Source organism: Podarcis melisellensis, assembly GCF_964234715.1.
Source record: "Podarcis melisellensis genome assembly, chromosome: Z".
In the NCBI taxonomy this organism is placed as follows: domain Eukaryota; kingdom Metazoa; phylum Chordata; class Lepidosauria; order Squamata; family Lacertidae; genus Podarcis; species Podarcis melisellensis.
The window spans coordinates 15405520-15432901 of NC_138547.1; the positions used below are offsets into that span (position 1 = coordinate 15405520).

At 43.8% G+C, this 27382-nt stretch overlaps 1 protein-coding gene across 2 annotated transcripts in view; it reads right to left on the minus strand.

Annotated features, from left to right (window-relative positions):
* Positions 1–27382, minus strand: part of ABL1 (ABL proto-oncogene 1, non-receptor tyrosine kinase) — a 118241-nt gene that overhangs the window by 56561 nt on the left and 34298 nt on the right. The window contains exon 1 of one of the 2 annotated variants that reach the window (XM_081896800.1): positions 9425–9808. The exons of the other annotated variant lie outside the window; for it this stretch is intronic. Within the exon in view, the coding sequence (XP_081752926.1) occupies positions 9425–9509 (85 nt within the window). The 5' untranslated portion in view covers positions 9510–9808. Of the gene's footprint in view, positions 1–9424; positions 9809–27382 lie in introns of those variants that run through there. 2 annotated transcript variants of the gene reach the window in all.

Here is a 27382-nt window from a genome sequence, read left to right on the forward strand (position 1 = left end):
ACACGGCTACCTATCTGTAACTAAAGCACTTTAACAGCCATGGAGAATCTACGTAAATGTTTGTTAAGGTTGCTGGAGCCTGTAAGTCTGTGAGGTCAGCATTCTTCAAACTACAGTTCCCAGGATTCCTAGAGTGGAAGCTCTGTCTGTTAGCGTGGAACTAGAATGCTTTTGTTATAAGAATTATAAGGTCTAAGATATAAAATAAATGTTCATAAATGTACCAGGCAAAGACAGATACACAGACAGACACACACACACACACGTCTGAAACAGTATAGGAAAACAGTCCTAAAGTCATTTTGACTCTTTCAGTCACCTCAAATATTCCTCTGCAGTTTGGATGGAAATAGGAAAAGCCTCCCTATTGTCTCTGTGCTCAGAAAATCCTGCCTTAAGGGCACATTTGGGTATGAATAGGGTAAGCCTGTGACCTGGATTCAGGAACTAAAGTATTAACCATCACAAAAGTGTAGCCAGACTGTACAAGTCATGAAATCAGTGACCATTATCAGGTATCCTGGCCTTAGGATTCTGCTGTAGACCACTCTTTCTGTGATGTATGTGTGATGTACTGGGGGGGGGTGGCCTTAAGCTTACAGGGTGGCAATTTCAAAAAGTCTATATAAGGGCTTGCACACCATTGTTCTGGGTTGTTCCTCCCTCTTGCATGAGGTGTGAGGACCCTGTTGCAACAGTTCAATACAGATCAGGCTTACTAGCCACTTTGCTTCTCAATATTCTCTGGTTGGCCTCTGTTATTTTCTTCTGCCGATAGGGAACCCACTTAAGGACTCTGTACGGGCTCTTGGATACCCCATAAGGGAAAGGGAGCAGATTTTGTTTACATCACTTTAAATGTATAGTTTCGGTGTGACTTAAATATTCCAAAATGCTACAACCTTTCTGCATTAAGGGTTCAAACAGCACAAACTGTGCGCTTTTCTGGTACTGGATTTCATCTGTTGTATTTTGATCAGAACTGAATTTGAGTGGGTGGGTATAGATAATGCTTCAGTTCTCCCAATTATGGAAATTGGAATCTGGTTCAAACACATATCCTTGCAAATCACGTAGAGAAAGAGCCCAGCATTTTCTAAGAACCACAGCAAACGTCAAATCTTCACTAGGCTACTCTGGGGTTACTGTAACAAGATACTTTCACCATACAGGAATGTCTACAGAATCTAATGGCTGGCAGTGAAAGAAATCACTTCTCTGGTTACAATTTTTTGGGGAGGTTTTTTACCAGGGCGCACTGAATTGGGGAGGGTTCCCCAAGAACCACACTTTCTCTGCTCTATTTGAGCTAAGTTTTTACAAGAACTAGCTTTTGCTTTGATGGGAAAATTCTCTGCTTTAAAAGTAACTTGTGTTTTAAAATAAAAATACAGCAAGAGCAAGTTAATTTTATCCTCTCTTCGAGACATATGGATGCAGTTCGTTTGTTGAGACCACATCTGCAGCAAGAACAGACAGCAGCACACACACACCCCGCATCTGATCTACTCCTTTTCACAATGCAAAAAGGGGGTGCGAATAAGTATCCAAACTGGGAAGAAAGAGGAGAGCTAGAAAGGGTGGGAGCTGCAGCTGTCAACCATTTGGTTCTTCAAACCTCTTAAGATAATATTTACCAGGTGGAATCAAGCAGGAAGGGAGGGGGGGAGAGACAACCCTTGTAGAAGCCGTAATGGGGGTGTTTTGATTAAGCACCACAAACACAGTAGTTCCCCAACTTTTTTCGGGCCACTACCCCCATGGTTCCATAAACTCATCCCCAGTGCCCACTACCCTACCCTAGAAAAATGATTGTTCAGAAAAAGAGTTTGCACAAGCCACTAAGGAAGATACCAGCACAATAAAATTAAAAACAGTAACAATTGCACATTTAGTAAAAATCCAGTTCAAACTTCTCAGTTTGATTAATTCAACAAAACTGATGACTTGATCCAGTGACACTAGCTTTTCAAAGTCTGATACTCCAGCACCCCCTGCCTCCCCCTTGCCTCTCAGTGCCGCCCCCCCCCCCAAGGAAATTCCACTTTGGAAACCACTGTGTTAGGGAGCAATATTGCTCGAGCTAGCAACGATGGCTTAAAACAAAAACAAAAATCCACAATTCACAAAACTATTTACCCACTAGGGATATATGAAGATGCCTTATGTGGAGTCAGACCCTTGGTCCAGCTAGCTCACCATTGTCTACACCAGGGGTCGGCAACCCACGGATCCGGAGCCGCATGTGGCTCTTTTACACCTTTGCCGCAGCTCCAGGGCGGATACTAGCAAGGGGAGGAGGCGCATTGTGCGCCCCAACACTCCCCACTGTGGCGGGCGCTGTACTGGCTGTGACGTCGCATGGGGGCGGTGCGTGCGTTAGTCACGCACCGTCCCGACATCATCTTCCCACCCGCCCGCCCGCTACATTGTAAGGGGCATGTACGCTGGTCACTGCATTGAAAGGGGGCATGTACGCTGGTCACTGTTTTGAAGGGGAGTGAAGAACACACACACACACAAAGGTAACTTGTTAATTTAACGTTTATTTCTATGAGAAGTAATTCTGAGGGGTCAAACAAAGAAATAATAAAAAAGTGACAAAAAAGTTATTTTTATAATGATGAGTTTTGCGGCTCCCAGGTGTTTTTTTCTTCGGAAACGGGTCCAAGTGGCTCTTTTTGTCTTAAAGGTTGCAGACCCCTGGTCTACACTGACTGGCAGAAGCAGCTCTCCAGGGTTTGGGTCTGGGAGTTTTATTCCAGCTCTACTGGGGATGCCAGAGATTGAAGTTGAGACCTTCTACATGCAAAACAGGCATTTTTACCATTCATCTATGCCCCTCCCCAAAGAAAGATACTAGTCATCATGGTTCTGAATATAGAGCTGAATCAAATAAGAATACAAGAAGCTGCTTCATATAAAATCAGACTTTTGGTCCATCTGGCTCCATACTGTCAACACTGACTGGCAGTGGCTGTCCAGAGTTTCAGGGATTGTCTTTTCCCAGCTCTACATGGAGATGCTGCTGGGGGTGGAACCTGGGACCTTCTGCATGCCAATCAGATGCTCTGCCACTGTGGAACTGTCCTTCCAACTACTTTTTAACGGTAGTTATCAAAGCTGTTTTTGACACAAAACATCTAAGACACTGCCACGATGATTAAAACACAACATTTAGCCCAGTTGAAACCCAATAAAACTTTTAAAAGAGCAGAGCAAACAGCAGTAGTAGGATCAACGGGTCTAGGCAGACTAAATAATGTTTTTGTCAGTCTCTGAAAGGGGATGAGCAAGTCTCCCAAAAGGGAACATTTCACAACCTCAGGACAAAACTGAAGAAGCCCAGCTCCTGGCGAAACCTAATCTTGTGTCACAAAATGATGGTATCCTGAGCTCAGCATCAGTGATAGATCTCAGTGTGTGTGTGTGTGTGTGTGTGTGTGTGTAGATGGACGTGTCTTTCATATTTCCCAAGATGCTCTTGCCCTACACTATTTCCATCACTGTTTTTTCAGCCCTTTTCCACCCCAAGGACCACTTCCCCTCTTGGACAACCTTCCAGGGGCTGCATGGCACCAGTGAGGCATGGGATTAGAGGCAAAAAGTGGACGGGGCAACCAATGCAAATCTTTTCTAAATATCAATTTTTATTAAAATATATTCCATTAGTAACAAAAGTACATCCAGTGTCTCTGTTTTCAAGACATAGAGTATTTCATACAAGCCAATTACAGTCAATTTGAGACCTTTTTGTTGCCGGCAATGTGGGGCTGAGGGAGAAAGAGAATTGACGAGAGAGGGAGAGAAAAAAGAAGCAGGGTGAGAGGGATAGTAAACTTTCATTCTTTACGAAGAAGATGGGGTGGGAAGTCAATAAGAAACTTTGGATGTTAAAAAAAATTGTATATGGTGATAAATGCCTTAAAATGATTTTGGAGACTTCATAAAAATGTTATTTTAAAAATCCTTTCATCCTTTACAAAGTATATGAGTGGGGGTTTTTTGCAAGTGTTGCGTGGATAGGTGCCTTATTTTTGCTGGCAGAGGAGAGATCAGAGGGCCCAGGGCATGGTTGGTTGTTGTAGATTGGCTGCAGTGTGTTTTGATGGGAGGGGGGCGGTGTTGCTGGGTTAAGGTAACTATATTGATTCGTATATGGGGTTTTTTTGGGGGGGTCATAGTCATCTAGGCGTATGTATGTGATGGGGTGAAGGCAGCCTCCTTTGTTCGTCCCTGTGATAGTTTCATTTAGTTAGTTGTTTTTTTTCTAGTAGGGCAGTTTCCCAACCAATGCAACTCTTAACCTCTGAACCAAGGGCTACATTCTGCCAGTGCAAAAATCAGAGGTTCTTTACCCACACCCTCCCAATAAAGGCAAAGCAAGAGGCACAGTCACATGGTCACTATGCTGTGATAAATTCCACCTGATTGCTGAACGGCAGTGTCAGATAACTCAAATATGCTACAGGGCTTTGATCAGTATATACAGTTTGTAGTTTAGCAATTCATCACACCTTCCACTTCTTTATTATGTCTGCTGAACACTCAGACAAGGCTTGTGAGTTTGCAGTGTCTTTCATATCCAGGTATGGAATAGAATCATACAAAGTTGGAAGGAACCCCAAAAGTAATTTAGTCCAACCCCCTGCAATGCAGGAATCACAGTTAAAGAATCCCTGACAGATGGCCATCCAACCTCTGCTTAAAAACTTCCAAGGAAGGAGAGAGTCCACCACCTTCCGAAGGAGTCCATTCCACTGTTGAAGAGCTCTTACTATCAGAACATTCTTCCTAAGGATTAATCAGAAACTACTTTCTTGTAATTTAAACAACAATAACAACTGGAGTAATGTTTTCTACTGGTGTTTCTGTAATGCTTAATTATCTCCATGCAGACAGTGGCTACATCAAAGGAGGGCAATAAAGAGCCCTGCCACTGGAGGAAGTTGAAGTCTTGAAACAAGAAACCTTCAAGCCTCAGTTTGGGAACCTCTGCTTAAAACTCGAGCATGGGTAGGCAAACTAAGGCCCAGGGGCCGGATCCGGCCCAATTGCCTTCTAAATCCAGCTTGCAGATGGTCTGGGAATCAGCATATTTTTACATGAGTAGAATGTGTGCTTTTATTTAAAATGCATCTCTAGGTTATTTGTGGGGCATAGGAATTCATTCTCTTTTTTCTTTTCCAAAATATAGTCCGGCCCCCCACAAGGTCTGAGGGATAGTGGACTGGCCCCCTGCTGATAAAGTTTGCTGACCCCTGCTCTTGAGAGACCTGCAACATGGTGGGGGGGACACCATGTGCTTTCCTTGACAGAGAGAAGTCCTCAATTTAAACGGCTATCTGGCCATAAGAACATAATAAGAGGTTGGCTGCTGGATCAGGCCAAAGGGGACCCATACAGTAAAGCATTCTGGTCCCAGTGGCTAAACAAATGCCACAATGGGAAGCCCACAAAGTAGAACCTGACTGCAGCTCCACTCTCCCCAGTTGTGATTCCTAGCAACTGGTATACAGCGAGAGACTGCCTCTGAGCATGGAGGTTCTGGTACCACAGTAGGTCTGAACATAGGGAGCTCTGCTGGAATGAACCATCAAGTCCAGCACTCTGTTCTCATGATGGGCAACCAGATGCCCAAATGGGAAGCCCACAAGCAGGACCTGAGCCTGACAGCAACTCTTGCCACTTGTGACTCCCAGCAACTGGTATTCAGAGGCAGATTGCCTCTGCCTGTGGAGGAAGAACACAGCCATTGATGGCCTTACTACTCCATGACTTTGTCTAATCCTCTTTTAAAGACATTCTATTGGTGCCCACCACCTTACATCTTATAGGAAAGTCTGGGACAGCAGAAGAGGCCCTGAAGTTGCTCATCTGCAGATAGCACCAGGACAGCAAGCTGAACAGGCACACAGCTATGGTACAATAGAGCAGGATCTATCCATCTATCTTTTTCTATATACATACCCTTACAGATATGGAGTGAGAAAATGTGCTGTATTTCTTTATAAAGCAAAGGGAGTTAATCTTTGGACTTTCAGATGTTGCTCAGCTACAACTCCCATCCCATTGACTATTGGCAACGCTCGCTGGGGTTTATGGGAGTCCAACAACATCTGGAGCGTTTGGCCACCCCTGCTTCATTCATTATTTCTAAATTTGCCTTTTATGTAAATCTGTGTCCCCTTTTTTATTATGCATTTAAACATAGAAAGTTTCTTTATATAGAGTTGGATGATCGGTCCATCTACCTCAATATTGTCTACATTGACAGCCTGTGGCTCTCTGGGGTATTAGGCAGGAGGCACTCCCAGCCCTACCTGGAGATACTGCTGGGGGTTGAACCAGGAACATTCTGCATGGAAAGTAGATACAGTACAGTCATACCTCAGGTTATGTTTGCTTCAGGTTGCATCCTGTGGTGACCCGGAAGTACTGGAAAAGGTTACTTCCCGGTTTCGCTGCTTGTGCATGCACAGACGTGCAAAATGACGTCATGCGCATGCGCAGAAGCAGTGAATCGTGACGTGCGCGTGCACAGACGTGCAGAAGGGGGTTGCGTTCCTTTCAGGTTGTGAACGCGGCTCTGGAACGGATCCCGTTCGCAACCAGAGGTATCACTGTACTTTAAATTCAGCCTGGAAACAAACTGGCAACCAATATAACTAAAGCAAAACTGTTGCAAGTTACAATGTTCAAACTGCTTTGCAAGCTAAATTGATCAGCTGATTGTTGGTGCACATAGATTTCCACATGCTTCTAATCAATGATAACTGCAAGCCCCCTTTCGGCCAGCCATGTCTCTCTCTGCCCCACACCCCACTTCACATGTAGAATAGGTGGCATTTTCTTGGCCTAGCCAAAACAGCCAGGTAGCATTCATTAGTCACAGAGACTGGAAGGTCCTCACCACTGGCATGGCTATTCTAGCAGCTTTATTTTGCCCCAGCCAAAGTTTCTGGACAGTCTTCAAGAACAGTCCTACACAGAGAATTATAGTGGTCTAGTCAAGAAAGTCAATGGTCGAAACATAATGGCAAGCATCTGTTGGGTTCTGACAGCCTGAAGAGCTCTAACAGAAGCTTAAGAGTACGGTGTGTGCCAATTATGGCACAACTGCACTAGCTGCCGATTAGTTTCTAGGACAAATTCAAAGTGCTGATGTTGACGTATAAAGCCTTATACACCTCAGCACCTCTATACCGCCTCTCCTCATACAAACCAACCTAGACCCTGCACTTGTCATTGGAGGCCATTCTCTATTTCCCCCCTCCCAGAGAGGTTTGGAGGGTGGCAACAAAGAGCAGGCCTTTTCTGTGGTGACTCCTTGACTATGGAATGCTCTCCCCAAAGAGGTTCACCAGGCACCATCATTACATGTCTTTAGGTACTAGGCAAAAACATTCCTATCTACCCAGGCCTATGGCTATTAAATAATCTATGGCATGTAAAAGTGTGGGGGAGGGGACTATTATGATGATTATCTTATAATTATTAGTATTATTAGTATTATTATTATTATGCTGTCTGTCAATATGCTTTTTACTTTGTTTCTATCATTGATGTTCTTTAATATGTTTTTAATGCTATACTCCACCCTGGGATCTTTTGATAAAGGGTGGTATATAAATTGAAATATATTATTATTATTATTAATAATAATAATAATAATACTTTGTGGAACTGTTGAAGGGATCTTGACCCAGGACCCTTCAACCCTTTCCCAACCTAGATAGCTGGCTATGGAACGACATAGCATAGGGTCCCGATTCTTAGGAGTCAGATTTGCATTCCTAGGTGTCCGGTATTCCTTCCTCCCACCCCTTTCACCTTAATGTTCCATAGAGCCAGTGCCTGATAATTATTTTTTTAATGAATGCTCCTATAAATTTTTTGCATTACAAATGTGTTTATTTTTCTCCCAGCCCTGATTCTTTGTGTCCCCGCTCTACTCCAAGTAGAACTTATGTTAATGGCAGACAACTGTTACAATAAGATGGCATTTTTTTCTATTTTAAAAAAAGCAGAATTGTCTGAGAAGATGGAAATTTTGAGTAAAAGGGGGGGGGTGCCTTTGCTTTTGCTCGGTGTTGAAAATCAAACTCAATAACTCCTGGAACCCCAGGTATAACAAATGATTACAAGCAGGCCACAATTCCTGCTCTGAAGGTACTTATTAAGATCTGCTTTTATGATCCACTTTTCAGAACTATTTTTGTGGAGAATTCACTGGCCAACCTTCCAAGAAACAGATATTGCTGACTGGCTCAAGGAAGTCACGGGTTCTCATTTCCGCTTGCTAAACTGATGAACAAGAGGAGGCTCCTGGCATGCATGATGTTTGTATATGAGCCACATCCAAAAGCCTCAGCCAACCCACTGTCCAAAGCCCTAGAAGAAAAGAAAAGAAAGCCATGGTCTGCTTGAACAGTCCAAACAATGCCAGAAGAGAAAGAATAAAAAATCTGGATGGGGGAAAACGTGCCATTGATCCCTGGGGGAACTGGGACAAAAGGTTAAATGACTTGACCAAGTCCAAATGAACAACTGGTGACACAAGTTGAAAACTGAATCCTGAACTCTAATATTCCAAAGGAAGAGTATAGCTATATATATTTTTTAAAGGTTGTCTTTTCACTTCTAGATCTTGTGCAAGGCTTTTTTTTAAGGTCTTGTGCTGATCTTAAGGACATGTCCCAAAGAATATATGTGAAGTTAAAAGATGTAGAAGGCCAACAGAAGTGAAGTTTAAACGATGCAAATAAAATATCTGCGTCAAAAAGGAAGAATTAAAAAACAAACTAACAGCACTACACAACCCCAAGACACACGTACATATAAGCTATCTGGATCAATTGCTGCAAATCTCTCTTCAAGAATGGGTCTCACTTAAAATTCTTCTTCAAAGGCCCGGGTGGCTTCATCCTCTCCTCTGAAAAGCAACCTCTTGGGCTGCTCCCGGCAAGAAAGAAGCCCAAGGCACAGATACGTGGTTTTGTTAGCAGATTGTCAGTGAGCTCTCGTCAGTTTCCAACCATAAATGGAAGAGAATCGGACACACTTTTTGTACATTGTGGTTAATAAAAATCACCTGGTTTGAAAGTTACACAGAAACTGCTTAAAAAATAAGCTTCTTCTTTGATGCCGCCAACCCCACCCCCCAACAGCTCCCCCTACCCCTCATGCAAGGACTAAAACCATCTAGTGGAGGCTAACTCTGGGGAAGGGCCCTCTGAAGTCCTTCAGCCCAGTCCCCTATCAATGCAGCTGGCCCCTCTCTGGAAAAGCACAAGCACAATTGAACAGAGGCTTAGGCAAAGTGAGTCTGGAGCTAAGAATTCTGCTTTTGTGGGGCCCTCCTGACAGATTAACTACTCCCTCTCCTCCCTCCCACCAAATGACCCTGCAGCTCTGAACTCACCTTCCAAGTAGCAACTGGATGATGAAGAGAGACCCTTTTTCGACTTGCAACCCACTAATTTCAGGCAGATCTCCAACATTTTCATCGGTTAGAGCAAGGCCCTTGGTTTTGTAGGCTTGCTGTCTCCTCCCCTCCTCCTCCTCTTCTCCTCTTGAAAACTTCACACAAAAGTTCCCTCCGGTACATACACACACAAATAGGCTACAAATCCAGCCTTCATTTAAAAACTGTTAACTGAAGAAGTCAACGCAGTGGATCATCCATTTTTTATGATTCTTTGATTTTCTATTATGATGAATTACTCCAAATGAGAGCTCCCAAATTTTGCCATCCCACTTTCCAGCTCCGTCCTACATCCAACTCAAGCAGAGGCTGCATACATTGAACTGCCAACAAAGGGCCCCCTTCAGGCTTTGGTTGTCTGACTTTGTGACATCAGGAAAGGAACGCCCATCCCATGTTAACCCCTCATGGCTCCGCTTTCCAAGCAGAGGGGAGGAATGATACTAACAATTTCAGTTTCTTTCGAGTTTCTCACTTTCCAAATCCTAAATCCAGTTCTCCACACTTCTGCAGCAATCTGCGATTGTGAAAATTCATCAGTGTTTTAGAGTCAGTATCTCCTAACTGCAATTGTGAAAATTCATAAGTGTTTTAGGGTAAGTATCTCCTAACGTACTCATTTCTGTATGCAGTTTTGACCAAGACCAAACACATTTTTGCAAAGCAACTCACCCTAGTTAATGCATTTTTGTATATTATCTTCATTAATGTACAGTGGTACCTCGGGTTACATACGCTTCAGGTTACATACGCTTCAGGTTACAGACTCCGCTAACCCAGAAATAGTACCTCGGGTTAAGAACTTTGCTTCAGGATGAGAACAGAAATCGTGCTCCGGCGGCGTGGCGGTAGTGGGAGGCCCCATTAGCTAAAGTGGTGCTTCAGGTTAAGAACAGTTTCAGGTTAAGAACAGACCTCCGGAACAAAATAAGTACTTAACCCGAGGTACCATCGTACACATTTTTCTAATTTGTGCATTTTTGTTTTTTATTACTTATTTATTGCATTTATATCTCACCTTTTCCCCCTCAAGGAGCTCAAGGTTCTATACCTCCTCATTTAATCCCCACATCAACCCTATGAGGTAGGTGAGGCTGAGAGGCAGTGACCAAGGTTACCAAGTGGGGATTTGAATTCTGGTCTCTCCCAGGCCCTTGTCTGACACTAACCACCATACCACAGTGGCTCTTTATTAATACTTACTGCTTGCATGGAGTACATGGTTGCAAAATTCAGAGGAGTGTGAATTCTGAAAGATCATTGTGCTCCAGTTCTTGTACTGGTTCAACAAGCATGAACTGGTCAGCTTCTTATTGAAAGGCTAAGAAAACTGAAATTCTCCCCCACACTTCACTAGAAAATGGTCAGCTGAGACTCTACAGGTGGTGGCCTCAGCCCTTTAGAAATTCTTAAGGGGTGGGTAGTGGGTAGACATGTTTAGACAACTATCTGTTGCTTTCTAGCTTCACAGCAGCATGAGACAGAGGTTCTCAGATTTTTTTCTGGAGATGGTAAAACAGAACTCAAAGACAAGAAAAGTGAGAATATAGTGAGAATATAGAAGCTAATCCTAAAGGAAGCCAGGAGATTTGTCTGCTCCCGCCCCAAAAAAAAAACTATGCTGAAAGAAATGGGTCCATATTAGGAACATAAGACCAGTCCTATAGGATCAAGACAATAGTCCCTCTAGTCCAGCCTCCTGTGCTCATAGTGGCCAACCAGGTGCCCCTATAGGAAGCCCTCAAGCAGGACCTGAGTGCAACAGCACTCTGCCCCTCCTGCAGTTTCCAGCAACTGATATTCAGATTTATTACCACCTCCAACTGCAGAGGCAGAGCATAGCCAGCATGGCTAGTAGCCATTGATGGCCTTATCCTCCACAAATTTGCCCAACCCTCTTCTGAAGCTCAAAGTTGGTGGGCATCACTGCCTCCTTTGGGAGTGAGTGCACTGTGTGAAGAAGTCCTTTCTTTTATGAAATAAATGAACCTTTCTCATTAACCTGTCTCTGTTATCCATGAGATTTATCCTTGCTATACATATTTAGTGTGGTACTCATCCACTTGCTACTCTATCCACTGGATAGATTTTATTCCGTAAACCACCCTGATAGGGTGGTATATAAATTCAATAATAATAATAGTCACAATCCAGCCACAAACTGGTAGCCACCAGTGCTTCTCATGGAGGCTGACAAACAGCCCCCCCCAAGGCCCTTATATGTCACCTTGTGCCTGGCCTATTTTCAAAATGGCACCCATGGTCACAGTGGCCCTTGAGATCTTTCCCCAGGTGTCCTCAGTGTCTCTGAGCCCCACCCTACTCACTGCCTCCCTTGGTCATGAGATGGAGAGCGCAGTTGCCACTTTTCTCCTATGAAAAGTGCATAGAGCTGAAGGAGGAAATTGGAGGAGTGATGCTCCTCCCAACTCCCTCTTTCAACTCTATGTGCTTCTCAGGGCTTCTTTGACTGATGACTGATTGATTGATTGATTGATTGAATCTATTTCCCACCTTTTTCTCTAAGGATCTCAGGGTGGTGTACACAGTTCTCCCCCTCCTCATTTAATCCCCATTCCACCCCTGTGAGGTATTTTATAGGTTGAGAGGCAATGGCTGTGACCCAAGATCACTCAGTGAACTTCATTCATTCATTCATTCATTCATTCAACTTATACACCGCCCTATACCTGGAGGTCTCAGGGTGGTTCACAACAAGACCACAACATATAAAATCAAACCAAAAGCAGTAACCCAATATATTGATTAAATAAATTGATTAAATAAATGATTTCAGTGAGGATTCAATCCCTGGTCTCTAGTATGACATACTAACTGTTCATTCTTCTGGATCCAGTTTTTCACCTTACCCGAGCCAGTGTGGTGTAGTGGTTAAGAGTGGTAGTCTCATAATCTGGGGAACCAGATTTGCATCTCCGCTCCTCCACATGCAGCTGCTGGGTGATCTCGGGCTAGTCACACTTCTCTGAAGTCTCTTAGCCCCACTCACCTCACAGAGTGTTTGTTGTGGGGGAGGAAGGGAAAGGAGAATGTTAGCCTCTTTGAGACTCCTTCGGGTAGTGATAAAGCAGGATATCAAATCCTCTTCGTCTTCTTGGAAAAGCTAAGTATGTGTCTATTAGTATGTGAAAGAGAGTGAGCACACTTTCTCCCTTTCTGTCTGTCTGAGTAGGTGGGTTAATCTGGGTGGGGAAAGTGACCAGAGAGAGTGGACCCCACAGCACTGGGCCAAAAACCTATATGGTATATCATAACATTTTTCAAATAATGCTTTGTTAACAGTGGGGAGAGGTACCAAAAAACAAAACAAGACTGAATATTATGTAACACAGAGCATGGGGCAATCCTGACCCTCCCAAGTTGAGGACAGCAGTTCTGGGAAATTGCAGCATAGTCACACTGCAGGGAGTATCACAAGAGCATATCCTGAAACTGAGCAATTCTGACCCCTCCTGCTTTCCATAGCATGAGGTCTGTCTACTGCTGCAGCTGCAGGAATGCAGAATTCCATAAGAATTCCAGTGGAATTACTAAATGGGATTACTAAGACTGCCCCTATTAACGCTCAAGAGAGGGACAACAAGGTTAACACACTCCATGCCAAAGAAAGGAAGATGAGCAGGAAATCTGAGCAGTTTTGTGCTTCGATGCCAGCTTCTCCTTCTTAAAGAGCCTCATGGCTCCCTTCCCTCAAGCCCAAATTAGAGCGATAAAACCGGGAGGGAAAATTTTGTTTCCACTACTTGCAAAACCAAAAAATCTAGGATGGGTGGGTCTCTTTGATAGTCCAGATTTCCTTTTCAAGAGCACAGATATTTCCATCTGCTACTTGCATGCTGAATCCAGGGTCGCTTAAGATTCTGTTTTCACAACAGATTCAGACATACAGAGATGTTGGGCATGTGATCCCACTTCTGCCAACTAGTCTATTCCTAACTTTTGTGTCATAGCCACTAGGGGTAAGCCTCAGCTGAGAAGGGCCATAGGTTAGTGCTGAATCAGGCCAACAGCCCTTCTAGTCTAGCATCCTCTTCTCACAGCAGACAACCAGATGCCCATTAAGGGCAACCTGCAAGCAGGACCTGAGTGCAGCATTCTCCCCTTCCTGTGGTTTCCAGCAACTGGTATTCAGAAACATTGCTGCCTCAACTATGGAGGCAGAGAGTTAGCCATCATGACTAGTAGCCGTTGATAGCCCTCAACTCCATGAATTTGTCCAATCCTCTTTTAAAGCCATTCAAGTGGTGGCTATCACTGCCTCCTCTGGGAAAGAGTTTCATAGTTTAACAATATGCTGCATGAAGAAGTCATTTATTTTATCTGTCCTGAATATTCCCATGCTCAGCTTCATTGAATGCCCACATGTTTTGGTGTTAAGAGATAGGGAGATAAAATTTTCTCTATCCACTTTCTCCATGCCAGGCATAATTTTATAAACTTTTGTCATGTAATCTCTTAGTTGTCTTTTTTTTGTAGACTAAAAAGCCACAAACACTGCAAATTTTCTTTGCAGAGTCGCTTCATCCACTTGATCATTTGGGTTGCCCTTTTCCTTGACATACCCTGTTACAGACAGCAGCACTCTTCACAAACTCACTCCTCCAAGCGGGGAGGAAACAGTTAATAAAAGCCTTCTTCCAGAGTTAAGAGGACCAAGCCTGAGCGATCAAATTACATCTGAGGAGGGAGAAGAAGTGGAAGAAGAAGAAAAGGAGTAGAAAATATATGCCCGAACTTTTACACAAAGTGTTAGACACAGCAGGGATGCGACTTAAACAAGGAATAAGCCATTATTTCTCCAGAGTTGTCTTGAGGGCAGTTGAAAGAAACACACACACACACACACACACACACACACACACAACTTACCAGCTCAGATCTTTTCAGATGCATTTCGACTGAAGGGTGTACAATGAAACATCCCCTGCTCTCCATGTCCCCCTCCCCCAGCTTCCAAAACAGCAGTTGCAAGAATTATTAGGGAATAATAGCACCCTTCCCAAACCCACATTTAATGAGGAGCCAGCCCCTTTTCATTCCAAAAGGTTATCCAAACAAATGTTCAGCTGGGGAAACGGATCCAGCAGAGCAGTTTTGCTTGATCTAAGCACATCTTGGAAAACAAAAGCTTGGATGACATCAGGATGCAAGCGAAGGCTCCAGGCCTGAAGTGGAGTGGGTGTAAGAACATAAGCGCCTTGCTAGATCAGGCTACAGGGAGCCAACCACATGCCCCAATGGGAAGCTTAAAAGGTGGACGGACATAAGTGCACAATAGCAACACTCTCCCCACTTTTGAGTCCTTCAGCTGGTATTCCAATGTATTGCTGGCCCCCAACAGGAGAGGCAGAAAAAAAGAAGAGCTTTGATGCTAGATCAGGCCAAAGCGGGGCAACCTTGCCTAGCATCCTACTCTCACAGTGGCCAACCAAATACCCCAATGAAAGCCTGCAAGCAGGATATGAACACAATACTCTCCCCACCTGTGATTTCCAAAAACTGGTATTCAGAGTCACGCTGCCTCTGACAGTGGAGGTAGAACATAACAGCCCTGTGGGATCAGATTAAAGGCACATCTAGCCCAGCATCCTCTCCTCACTGTGGCAAGCCAGATGCCTCAGTGGGAAGTCCACAAGCAGGGCATGAGTGCAAAAGCAACACCCTCCCCACTGGTGTTTCAGGAACTGGCATTCAGAAGTATCACTGTCTCTAACAGTGCAGGTAGAAAATGGCCATTGGGCACCATGTATTTGCCAACAGAAATGGTGTCAAGGCCCTCCTGTCTTCCACAGATCCCACTTCCTGCTGAGCTCAGCCTAACCCTGGCAGGTTCCTCTGGTCTCCACAGGACTCCTCTCTCTAAGTGCTGGACCTGCCTCTCTTTCTGTCTTGAGTTGCAAACAGCTGAGAAAATATTCACATTCTTACATACCCTAGAAGGTGCTTTGCTTCTCTCTTCTGAAGCCTACTTGAAAATCGGGGGTGGGGTTTGCATTTAATATATATTTTTGTTTTAAAAGCTGCAGCTTTGCTTCTGATGAACTGCAGCACACAAAAAGTTTCTGAGATAAAAAATGTTTTAGTCTTTAAAGGTGCCACGAGACTCATTGTGTTAAAGGGGAGGGGAGAGCCTTAAGGACTGTGGCATTAAGTCAGGGGGGGAAACTTTGGGTCTGCGGCCCAAATGCGGCCCCTCAACACTCTCTATTTGGCCCTCGATACTCTCCCCAGGCCACACGCCCTCCCTGCTTTGCACCCAGAGTGTTGTTGGGGCTTTTTGGCTGACTGGATTGCAATCCCTGCACTCAGCGATCTTGCTTGCCTGGATTTATTTTATTTTATTATTTTATTTTATTAAATTTCTATCCTGTCTTTCCTCCAAGAGGCTCGAGGTGACAGCATACATGGTTTACCCCTCCCCCTTCTACCCTCACAATAACCCTAAGAGGCAGTGACTGGGAACAATGTTACCCAGTGAGATTCATGAGTGACACTCTAACTGCTACACCACACTGGCTATTGTTGGATAGAGAAGGATGTGATTGTGTAGAAATTAGCCTGCCACAGAAAGGTAAAATTTGCATTCACTGCTCTGCTCATTTTTGCATCTGATCCTGCTGACCCCTGGCATGTGGCCTTCACAAGGTTTCCCTGAAAGGAATGTGGCCCTTAAGCTAAAAAAGCTTTCCCTGCCCCTGTGGTGAGCCACCCTGCCAAAATTGTAGAGGGTTTCCAGGACTCAGACTGATGCTAAGTCAAGTTAAGGTCAACAGGTGATGGGAACATAAGAGCCCTGCTGGATCACGCCAATGGTTCATTTAGTCCAGCATCCAGCTCTCACAGTAGACACCTATGGAAGCCCACAAACAGGACCCAAAAGCAACAGCAACACTCTCCCCACTTGTGATTCTGAGAACGGTAGAAGTATACTGTCTCTGACAGTGGAAATAGAATGCAAGAAGAGCCTGGCTGCTCCATCGGGGCAAGAGCCAATCTAGTCCAGCATCCTGTTTTCACAGTGGCCAACCAGATACTCCAGTAGGAAGCCCACAAGCAGGACCAAATAGCAAGAGCACTCAATTCACCAGCATTACTGTCTCTGATCATGGAGGCAGAGTATAGCCATCACAGCTAGCAGTCATAGATACTCTGTTCCTCCAATCCTCTTTTAAAGTCATCCCTGCGGGAGTGAGTTCCACAGTTTATGTGCTGAATGAAGAACTTCATATTATTTGTCCTGAATCTTCCAACATTCAGCTTCATTGGATGTCCACAAGTTCTAGTGTTAGGATAAAGGGATGAAAAGCTTTTCTCTATCCACTCTCTCCATGTCAAGCAAAATTTTATACACTTCCATCATATCTCCTCTTACTCGCCTTCTCTCTAAACTAAAAAGTTCCAGGCAATGACAGTGAGAAAAGTTCCACTGAACCGCAAAAGCTCATACAGGATAAACACAACAAATAACTTTGACTTTTGTCAAGAAAATTGCTTCTTTGGAATGCTGAGCCTTTCTCTCCTCTCATCACGTTTCATGGGCGATGAGCCAGAAAATAGCTGTAGAAAACACAGTGTCCAATGCACTTGGGGGCTAAGAATATTTTGTCATGTGATAGGAGTGCACATGGTGGTGGTGTTTTTTAATCAAACTTGCCTCCCACCACATCACACCTTCCTAGAGAAATTACAGGGCTCTATTTTACACTTTATTCAGAGGCTACAAAACCATCCCTTGCTCTGTGGCGATTTTTAGATTCAGGATTTAAGAGCTCGTCTTCACTGCAGATCCAACCTCGCTCATTTTGTGCCTCATGTTTAGATCAACAACTACCTTCTTTCCATTCTGCCTTGGTCAGACTCCACCTGAAGTCCTGTGTCCAGTTCTGGGCATCCCAGTTGAAGAAAGATATTGGCAAGCTGGAAGTTGTGTAGAGGAGAGTGACCAAGATGATGAAGAGTCTGAAAATAAAGCCTTGTGAGTAATGGTCGAGGGAGTTGGGCATGTTTAGACTGAGAAGAGTTATGATAGCCATCTTCAAATATCTAAATGGCTGTCAAGTGGAATACAGAGCAAGCTATTCTTTCCTGCTCCTGAGCATAGGATTCAAATTACAAGAAATGAGATTCCGAACTTTCTGACAGTAAGACAGACTCTCTTGGAAGGTGATGCATACTCCTACGTTGGGGGTTTATAAGCAGAGGTTGGATGGTCATCTGTCAGGGGTTCATTAATTGTGATTCCTGCACTACAGGGAACAGGGCTAGATGATCCTGAGTTCCCCTCCAACTCTACAATTCTATGATTCTATGGGATATGCTGGTCAGGGAAATGACTGAGAAAGGCGGTAGAGAGAGGCTTGTGTTCCTCACTGTGGATTTTGTTCTAGATTGGTCCACCAAGCCAATGTAGTTGCCAACTGAAGGAATAAAACTCCAATTTTAATTTTAATTTTTTTAAGGATGCAGAGGAGGAAATCCAGAGTTATGAAAGCCTGGCTGCTACTCTGCTAAGCCCCAAGTAAAGACTTCCCTGTCACTGTTGCCTCACCTCAGATCCTTTATTTAAAAGGCTCTGGTACCTGGAAGTTGGCCAATGAGGATATTCCATGTGTGAAACACCCTCCTCAGGACTTCTTAAAAGGAGATTTATGAAAGGAGCTTGAGTGATTCCATTTTAAACACACTCCCAGTCCTCTTCCTCCCCATCCCCTGCCCCAAAAAGGCAGGGGGGGAGAGGGAACCCATAAAGGCACATGGAAGACTCCAAGCCATCAAAGAGGTTGGAAGGGGAGGGAAAAAACAGGGTTTGCTAAGCGTGAAATGGCCACCACATTTTTAAGATATGAAGTTTAACAAAAAGAACAAAAAACCCTCAAGCCATAGATAACATTCCATTCATACACCCAGCCCAGTGAAATCAATGAGGAAAGTGATTCATGGATTTAAGCAACAACTCATTTAAAAGACATCAGAGGTGCCCACAGATTCTTAGGCATTTAGAGCCACCTCATAGAGTTCACTGCCATGCAAATTGCTCACAACAGTTTATGATGATGACGATGACAACGACGACGATGATGATTTAAAGCATTTTTTTTTTTGCCTCAGCTCTTCATCAGAAAGCTTCCTATAATGTTTTACATACATTCAGAAAAAAAATGCTGAGGGAGACAGTCCCGGCCCCAGTAGCTTACTATCTAAAATATGCAATACCAAAAGAAAAAGGGATGAGGAGGGCAGAGGGGAAATAATGCAATGGTGTCTCGACCTGTTGGTCAGCTCAGCAGCAACTGCTACTGCCAGATTCTCTTTGGATTCTGTACAAGAACTGGGGAGAGGGGGGATTCCAAGGTGCTTGGATCCTCAAGGCAACCACTTGCGCTCTGGACCCTTGCACCTCTTGGCTGATAAAAACTAGCAGGGAGAGGACAGCTGGCTAGGCCAGGGAGATTATTAGTGGCTCCTAGCGAGAGGGGCCTGTTGCCAATCTCCCCTTCGTGGGAAAGGGGCTTTCGGAGGAAACTGATCCATTTCAATCAGAGTTTAGGCCCAGTTTGGACACAGAAAATGCTTTGGTCAGCCTACATAATGACCTCTGTCGGGAGAGAGGCAGGGGAAATGTGCCCCTGTTAATTCTCTTCATCTTCTCACTGGCTTTTGATACCATCGACCATAGGATCCTTCTGGGGCAGGGGTGGGTGGCACCATTTTGCAGTGGTTCCGGTCCTACTTTGATAGTTACTTACAGAGGATGTTGCTTGGGGAGTGCTCTTCGGCCACATGGAGCCTTTAATGCAGGGGTTACTCTAGGTTCAATTTTATCCCCTATGCTGTTTAACATCTACATGAAAACACTGAGTGGAGTCAACCAGTAGTACATAGTTCTGTAGTACATAGTCAGCAATTTGCAGATAACACATAGCTTTCCTTCCCTTTTACATCTGCAAGTGAGGCAGTGGATGTGCTGGACTGTGATCCTGCCTCAGTAACGGACTGGATGAGAGCCAACAAGTTGAAGCTTAATTCTTAATTCAGATAAGACTGAGGCACTGTTAGTGGCTGGTTCCCTAGACCAGATGGATGAGAGGCTGCCTGCTCTTGATTGGGTTACACTCCCCTTGAAGGAGTGGGTACACAGCTTGGGGGTCCTTCTGGATTCTTTGCTGTCACTTGAGGCTCAGTTGACCTCAGTGGCACAGAGTGCCTTCTATCAGTTTCAGCTGGTGGCCCAGCGGCGACCCATCTGGACTGGGATAGCTTAACTTCTGTTGTCTATGTTCTGGTAACCTCTAGGTTAATTACTGCAATATATTATATGTGGGGCTGTCTCTGAAGACAGTTCGGAAACTTCAGCTTCTGCAGAATTCTGTGGCCAGAATTCTGGCCCACCAGGGCAAAACAGTCTGAGCATATAACACTGATCCTGATCCGACTACACTGGCTGCCAATTAATTTCCAGGCACAATTCAAAGTGCTGGTTTTGACCTATAAAGCCTTAAATGGTTCAGGACTGCAATACTTCAAGGACCGCCTCTCCCCATATGAACTGACCTGGACCCTGCAATCAACATCGAAGGCCCTTCTTAGTGTACCTCCTCCGTGAGAGGTTCGAAGGCTGGCAACAGAAGAATGGGCCTTTCCTGTGGAGGCTCCCCACTTATGGAATGCTCTGCCCAAGGAGGCTCTGCCTGGTTCCTCTGTTACATATATTTTAAGGCCAGGCAAAAACATTCTTCTTCTCCCAGGCATTTGGCTAATTGAACAATCTATGGCCTTTTAAACTGCTTTGGCGTCTCACTATGTTACGCATTTTTGTGTTTCTATATTCATCTTGTGATCCTTGGATGAAGAGCGGAATAGAAATTTAAAAAATAAAGACAGACAGACAGATTACAACAGAAGAAGAGCCTGCAAGCAGGACCTGAGTGCAACATCCCCTCTCCAGGTGCTGTTTCCCTTCATCTGGGATTCAAAGGTAGACTGCCCCTGGGCATGGAAGTTCTGCTATCACAATAGATCTTCTTAGAAGAGCCAGGCCAAAGGGAGCCTATCTGATTCAGCATCCTGTTCTCACAGTGGCCACCAGATACCCCAACAGGAAGCTCAAAAGCAGGACCTGAGCACCACAGCACCATACTCCTCACTTGAAATTCCCAGAAACTGGCATCCAGAAGTATACTGCCTCCAACAGTGGAGGCAGAGCAGTGCCATCATAGCTAGCAGCCTTTGATAACCTTATCCTCCCTCTTTAAAAAGCCCTCCAAGCTGGTGGCCATCCCTACATCTTAAGGGAGCAAATTCCACCGTGTAACTCTGTGCTGTGTGAATAAACACTTTCCTTTGTCTTTCCTGACTGGAAATGCTCCATCACAAAAGCTTCCCTAAATGCTTTTCCAATACAGATTCCACGTGAAATTCTTTCAAATCCTTCCCTCCTTCTCCTCTTACTTCTTCATAAAGCAGCAGAGAACCCGAGAAAACTACGGCCTATTTCAAAACTTGCTTCCAGTAACACGGGTTTTGTTTAAAGAGAGTGCATTAAGTGAAACCAGCTGTTCTGAAGGGGTTGGTGCCATCTGGGGCTCGATGTGCGAGGCTGGTTCTTCAGTGATATGAGAATATTATTTCACCACTTAATATGAAATAGGGAATGGAAACGTACCACCTGAGATCAGTGTTCAGAACTGCATGTACCAAGGTCTCCATGTGCCTGAGGAACTTACGGAATATTTTTGATGCTCATTCTGGAATGTAGATATAATGGAGAAAATAGTACATAATTTGATATTTCAATGACTAGATCCTTCTAGTCTTTTTTAAATAAGATTCGGCATTCTTTTACTACATATACAACAGAACAATCGCTTTCAAGACAACCTTTGTCACATGTCTAGCAAATCTGGAATTATGCTTGAAAATCAGATGTTAATATCCTTGTTGTTTTAAATCATGTGCAACTGTACTCATTCTATGTGTCTCCTTTATAATTTTGCTTTTCACCTTTTAGTTTTCATCTGTTGTTATATCTCTTCTCTCAGTTTTATGTCCATTATAAAATGAAATAAGAAATCTGTACCAAATAAAACGCACCAGATGAATGTTAGGATCCCTGGGTTTTCAATAATTCCTGCTGAAACTGGTTAAAAGGGCACCTCCTCCATCACAGCACAGCTCAAGAAAAGAAAAGAAAAGAAAAGAAAAGAAAAGAAAAGAAAAGAAAAGAAAAGAAAAGAGGGAGGAGGATAGGCAAAGCTTTGCCAAGAGGTAAAGGCGTGTTTTGGTCTCTCTGGTGACTGTTTTGGCTCCTAGAGGATCAGATGATCTGAGTCACATGAGATGCAGCTTTCACAAGGCCTGCTGGCAGAATTGAAGGCTGCTAAATTGAAAAAAAACTGACAATCACAATTACGGAGGAAGGGACAGCTTTGGAACTGTGAAAGTCACAAATGGTGCTGTAAGGCAAGAGACAGTTCAACGAGAAGAGATGTTTACAAAATCAAAGTGCAACAGAGCTTTTTAAGAATCCTTATGTTTTAAGGATGGAAAAGCTTCACATGTGCACTTTTTAAAAAACAGGAGCAAATCTAGGTGGTTGCCTCAATTTGGTTTGTTTGTTCTTCAAAAACTGGGGAATAATATAGAGAGTAGCCAGTTCTTGACGAGGCAGACTCTAGTCTATTAAAGTTTAAACTGTAACAAAGATTGATGGCTACTACCCACAATGGCTACACTCTGTCTCCACAGCCGGATGCTTCTGAATGCCAGTTACTAGAAACCACAGGAAGGAGAAAGCTCATGTGCTTGGGTCCTGCTTGCAGGCTTCCCATTGGAGCATCCAGTTAGCCACTTCAAGAACAGGATGTTGGACTAGGCAGGCCATTGGCCTGATCCAGCAGGGCTTTTCTTATAGGTAAAAGTTTTAAAATATTTTATTCAAAGTTCAAAGAACTAGTGTCTGGTCATGGTACTGCAATTGGTCACATCATAAAACTGCAATCAGTCTCTGAAATTAGATCAGTGTGTTAAGCTACAGAACTCACTTCCACAGGAGGCAGTGATGACCACCAACTTCGATGGCTTTAACAGAGAACTAGAAAGATTTGTGGAGGATTCAGCTATCAAAGGCTACTAGCCACAATAGTTATGTTCTGCCTCCATGGTTGGAGGCAGTAATGCTTCTGAATATCAGGTGCCGGAAATCACAGGTAGCGAGAGTGGTCTTGCTTGCATGTTTTTCATAGTAGAATCTGCCCAGCCATTGTGGTAAGACTCTTCTGATGTTCTACCTCCAGTATCAGAGGCAGTCTGCCTCTGAATACCAGTTGCTGAGGATCAAAAGTAGGGAGAATTGCTGTTGTACTCAAACCATGTTTGCAAGCTTTCCATAAACATCTGGTCAGCCACTGTGAGAATAGGGCCACTGACCTGATCCAGCAGACTTTTCTAATGTTCTTAAACCTGTTTGTCATTAAAAAGCTGCCACCTGCCTTGTTTACTACAACACAGAAACTGGGTAACCACCCTTCTCAAAGCAAGTTATATTTTCCTTATCCCCATTATTTCACTGGATATGTTTCAAATCTACAACCCAACCCAATGTCTTTAAAATCAAAATCATACACACCGTGACGTCAACAACAAAAAAAGTACAATCACCAAATTAGAGCAAAGATGTAGAAGTTGTGATCCTCCATGCTGGGCTACACTCCCAACATCTTTGACCACTGTCCTTTCTGAGTGGGCCTTATCAAAGCTTGGAGCCCTTTCCTTACTGAACGAGAGAGAGGACATCAACTGGCACAGGGCTAGTTATCAGCAACCATTTCTGATATTTTGAATCACTCTGAGTTTGTGTTGAATTGTAGTCACTACAAATTTGCCCTTTAACAACCTGGGACCAGTTTACCTACAAAATCTCCTTACCCCATATAAGTCCACTGAAGTGCTTCAATCAGTGGAACTGGCATTGTTATAGGTGCCACATAATACCCGTTCCACATTTGTAAGAACTTGATACTTTAGTGTGGCAGAAGCTATACCTTGGAACTCCTTGCCTCTTGATATCAGGTAGCAGCTTTCACTGTACTCTTTTCAGTGCTTGCTAAAAATATTCTTGTTTAGACAACCCTACCCAGATACTTTAAAAATTGATATGTGTTTTAAACAGTTTTAGTCTATTTTTTAAAAACTTTTTGAATATCTTAAATTATTGTTTATTTTTTCTTACTGATAATTTTATTGCTTTCTCTTTTTTGTAAATTGCTTCGATGGTGTTTTTTAAGAATCAAGCCATGTACAGGTTTTATTAGATAATTTTTTAAAGGTAAAAAAAGTATTATTGTGAACACTATTGTTTGAAAAGCAAAATACAAATATTAAATCAAGGTTGATAGCAACAAAATGGGCCCAAGCCTAACGTGATTCCCTCCACCCCCAAGTACATGACCTTCTGGTGGTTCAATTCCCAACACTAGGCTTAATTTATCTTTAAGCCAAGCCTAGGAGCCAGAATGGAGTAGTGTGGTGAGGACCTGGGAGACCCAGATTCAAACTCCCACTCAGCCATGAGGCTCACTTGGTGACCTTGGATCACAGACAATGCTTCTCAGCCTAACCTATCTCACAGGGTTGTTGGGGGGGGATTGAATGGGAAGGGGGAGAACCGTGATGAGAAAAAGGTGGAGTAGAAATACAATAAATAATAACAATTTCACACACAGCAGTGTCTCTTCCTTCTCTTTATCTGTTTCATGGGTGCTGAAGAACAGGGAGGACATGTGTCCCTCCAGATGTTGAAAATAATATTAAGGAATCTAGAAAAGGCTAGGAAAGAAAAACTCTTTTAGAAGGCCAGTCACACATGGATAGAGTTTTCTTGGCACCTTCTGCTGAAGCAACAGGTTTTTGGACCGTCATGGAAATGGACTGTGAGATGGAGAATAGCCAAGGAGCACAAAGATACGGAGTCACATTTCCCAAAAAGGGACTGTTAGCAAAAGGATACAGAATTGTGTTCTTTCCCAAATGTCTGATAACAGAAGCACACTTTATCTCCTGGCACACACTCATAACACCCCAAAAGGCTTCCTTTTGGAACATGAAGGACTACATAAGCGTGTAAGAGCAGCCTGATGGATCAGGAAAAAGCGGGCCCATCCAGTCCAGCATCCTTTTCTCACAGTGACCAACCAGATGCCTCCATGGGAAGCCTGCAAGCAGAAACCTGAGTGCAACAGCAACTTCCCCCACTAACAATTCCTTCCAGCAACTGGTATTAATAAGCATTACAGCTTTCAATAGTAAAGGGAGAACATAGCCATTATAGCTGGTAGTCTCCTCCTCCATGAATTTCTACTTTTAATCTTCTTTCAAAGCCAGCCAAGTTGGTGGCCATCACTGCCTCCTGTAGGATGGACTTCCATAATTTAACTCTGTGCTGCATGAATAATTCCTTCCTTCTGTCTGTTCTGAATCTTCCAGTGCTCCGCTTCACTGGATATGTACCATAATGCTTCTAAAGCCAGCTGCTTTCAGAGGGCAAAAACCTCTTGTACATAAAACATAAATCTAAGTGCTGCCCATCAAAATCAAATCGCATGCTGGTGATGTAATGAAACTGGTTTTGTTTTTGGTCACAAGATCTGCCTTAAAGACAGCAATGAGGCAGAGAAGGGACCTCGGAAGAACCAAAACTACACATTTCTCCACACAGATATGCATCATGAGAGCCCAGCCGAGGGGCGGGGAAGCATGCTCTACACTTTCCCCACCTGCATATTTCCCAGGTCCAAATACCCTCTCCCCAGCAGTTTAACACTGGGTAGGAACCCTGTCCTAGCAGTTTAACTGTTGTCTACTGCCAACAATCCGCAATCTGAAACCATGGTTTGTTGCTGGCTTATGAACCTTGGTTTTTAACATTCACCAGGTTTGCACAGCATGCCTAGCCAAGCCTTAAATATGACTCTGCAGCCACTCTACTCCTCCCCAAACTAAGCTAAGCTTGGAAACGATATCTGTACAGAAAATCACACACACACACCATACCAAAATTGACCATTATTAAGCTGTGGGAAGACCTTTGATTCAAGCAATATTGTACGTTTTATTTAACACAAAAGGAAATTTCACTTTGCAGGAAGTCTCTCTTTGAAAACAGGAAAGGTTTCAAAGCCTCAGGGGACAGGAGAGATCCTACAATATAACTGTCTTCTCATTGTTATTAAAGGCTAGGGCACACAGAGGTACCTTTTGTGTACCTAAGTGACAATAAATCCAGTTCCAAACCCTGCAGGATTTCCTAAAAGCAATACATGGTGTGCAGGTATTTTGAAAACACAGCCATCTCTAGAATACCTTTGGCACCAAATGTCTTCACACAGTGAGATGAACTCTACAATTAGTTGCCTGAAGTGAAAATTCAGGGCTAAATAAACTCTGGAAGTAAAAATAGCCACTTTTTTAAAAAGTCAAAAACAGAGCCACCCAATGCCCTTGAGATCAGTGTTAGGGGAACTTTCTTTAATCTGAGGGCCACATGCCCTCATGTGGGACCTCCTGAAGGCCATGTCCAAGCAGTGGGCAAAAAGTATTAGGAGCAACAGGTCCAACTCTGACCATTGTATAGTAAGCTACATTTCAGCTTTGCAAAAGTCAGAGGTGTTCAAGATGTTCAAGATGTTGAATACACAGATGTATTCAAGGTGTTAGTCCTAGCATATAAAGCCCCAAATAGCTTGGAGCCAAAGCCTCTAAAACAGCACTTTCCACAATACAAATCTCAAACCCTACAATCAGCAGGTGAGTCTTTGTTGGTAGAGCTGCCTCTGGGGGCTGCCTGGCTGGTAATTATTATAATGACAGGGGCTTTTCAGTGGTGGCTCCCCTGCTGCAAAATGCCCTCCCTAGTGTAGTGTGCCTATCTCTCCATCACCATTAACTTTCAAAAGGAAACTGAAAACATTCCTGTTTACCCCATGCCTTTAGTGGCTAAAGAATACCGGCTCCTGGCTGGAAGTAGGCTTTTTAACTGTAAATGCCTTTTAAAATGTTTTTAGCTGTAACTGCCTTTCTTGATGCATTTAATTCTAAATGTTTTAAGGATGTTTTGATCTGCTCTGGAATGTTTTTGCTTTGTTTTTGTTTTAAAGTGTGTATCTGTTTGCCACCCTGGACTCCTTGTGGCGGAAGAACAGGGTATAAATTCAATCAATCAATCAATCAATCAATCACACCTACCTTACATCCAGACAAGCAAGAGGCATTATCAGAATTCAAAGACACATCCCATTCAGATAAAAACACTTTCAGAGGGCATTAAGCCATTGTGGAGAAACATGGAAATCTGTTTTATATTGTGAGAACCAGCAGTCTATGTAGCTCAGAAACTCTAACAGCAGCTATTCAGAGTTTCAGGCAAGAGATCCTTTCCCAGCCTTAACTGGAGATGGTGATGATTGAACCTGAGACTTTCTGCATGCAAAGCAGATGCTCTACCCACTGAGCTACAGCCCTTTCCTTCTGATGAGGGGCGTAGTTTGGACAGGTCCCTTGCCTGGGAAGGCTCCTGAGGGCTACACTGACTCCCAGGGCCTGAGGTCCCACAGTCCTGCCATGGACTGTGTAGAGCTTGAGAATGAGAGGAACAGCAGAAAGGGGGAGATGAGAGATATCCCAGAAAAAAACTGTCCAAGCCTTATAAAATCACGGCCACGGCGCTGTTAAAATGAAGTCTCCTTTGCAGCTGCTTTTCCAGTTTCTTTCCCTCTTTGTTATTGCCAGTTGCCATGGCGGCACCTTGAATCATCTGGACAAATTGTGCACACATGGCTCAGGCCACGTTATTTCCACTTGCTCTAGCCCTCGAGATCAGCT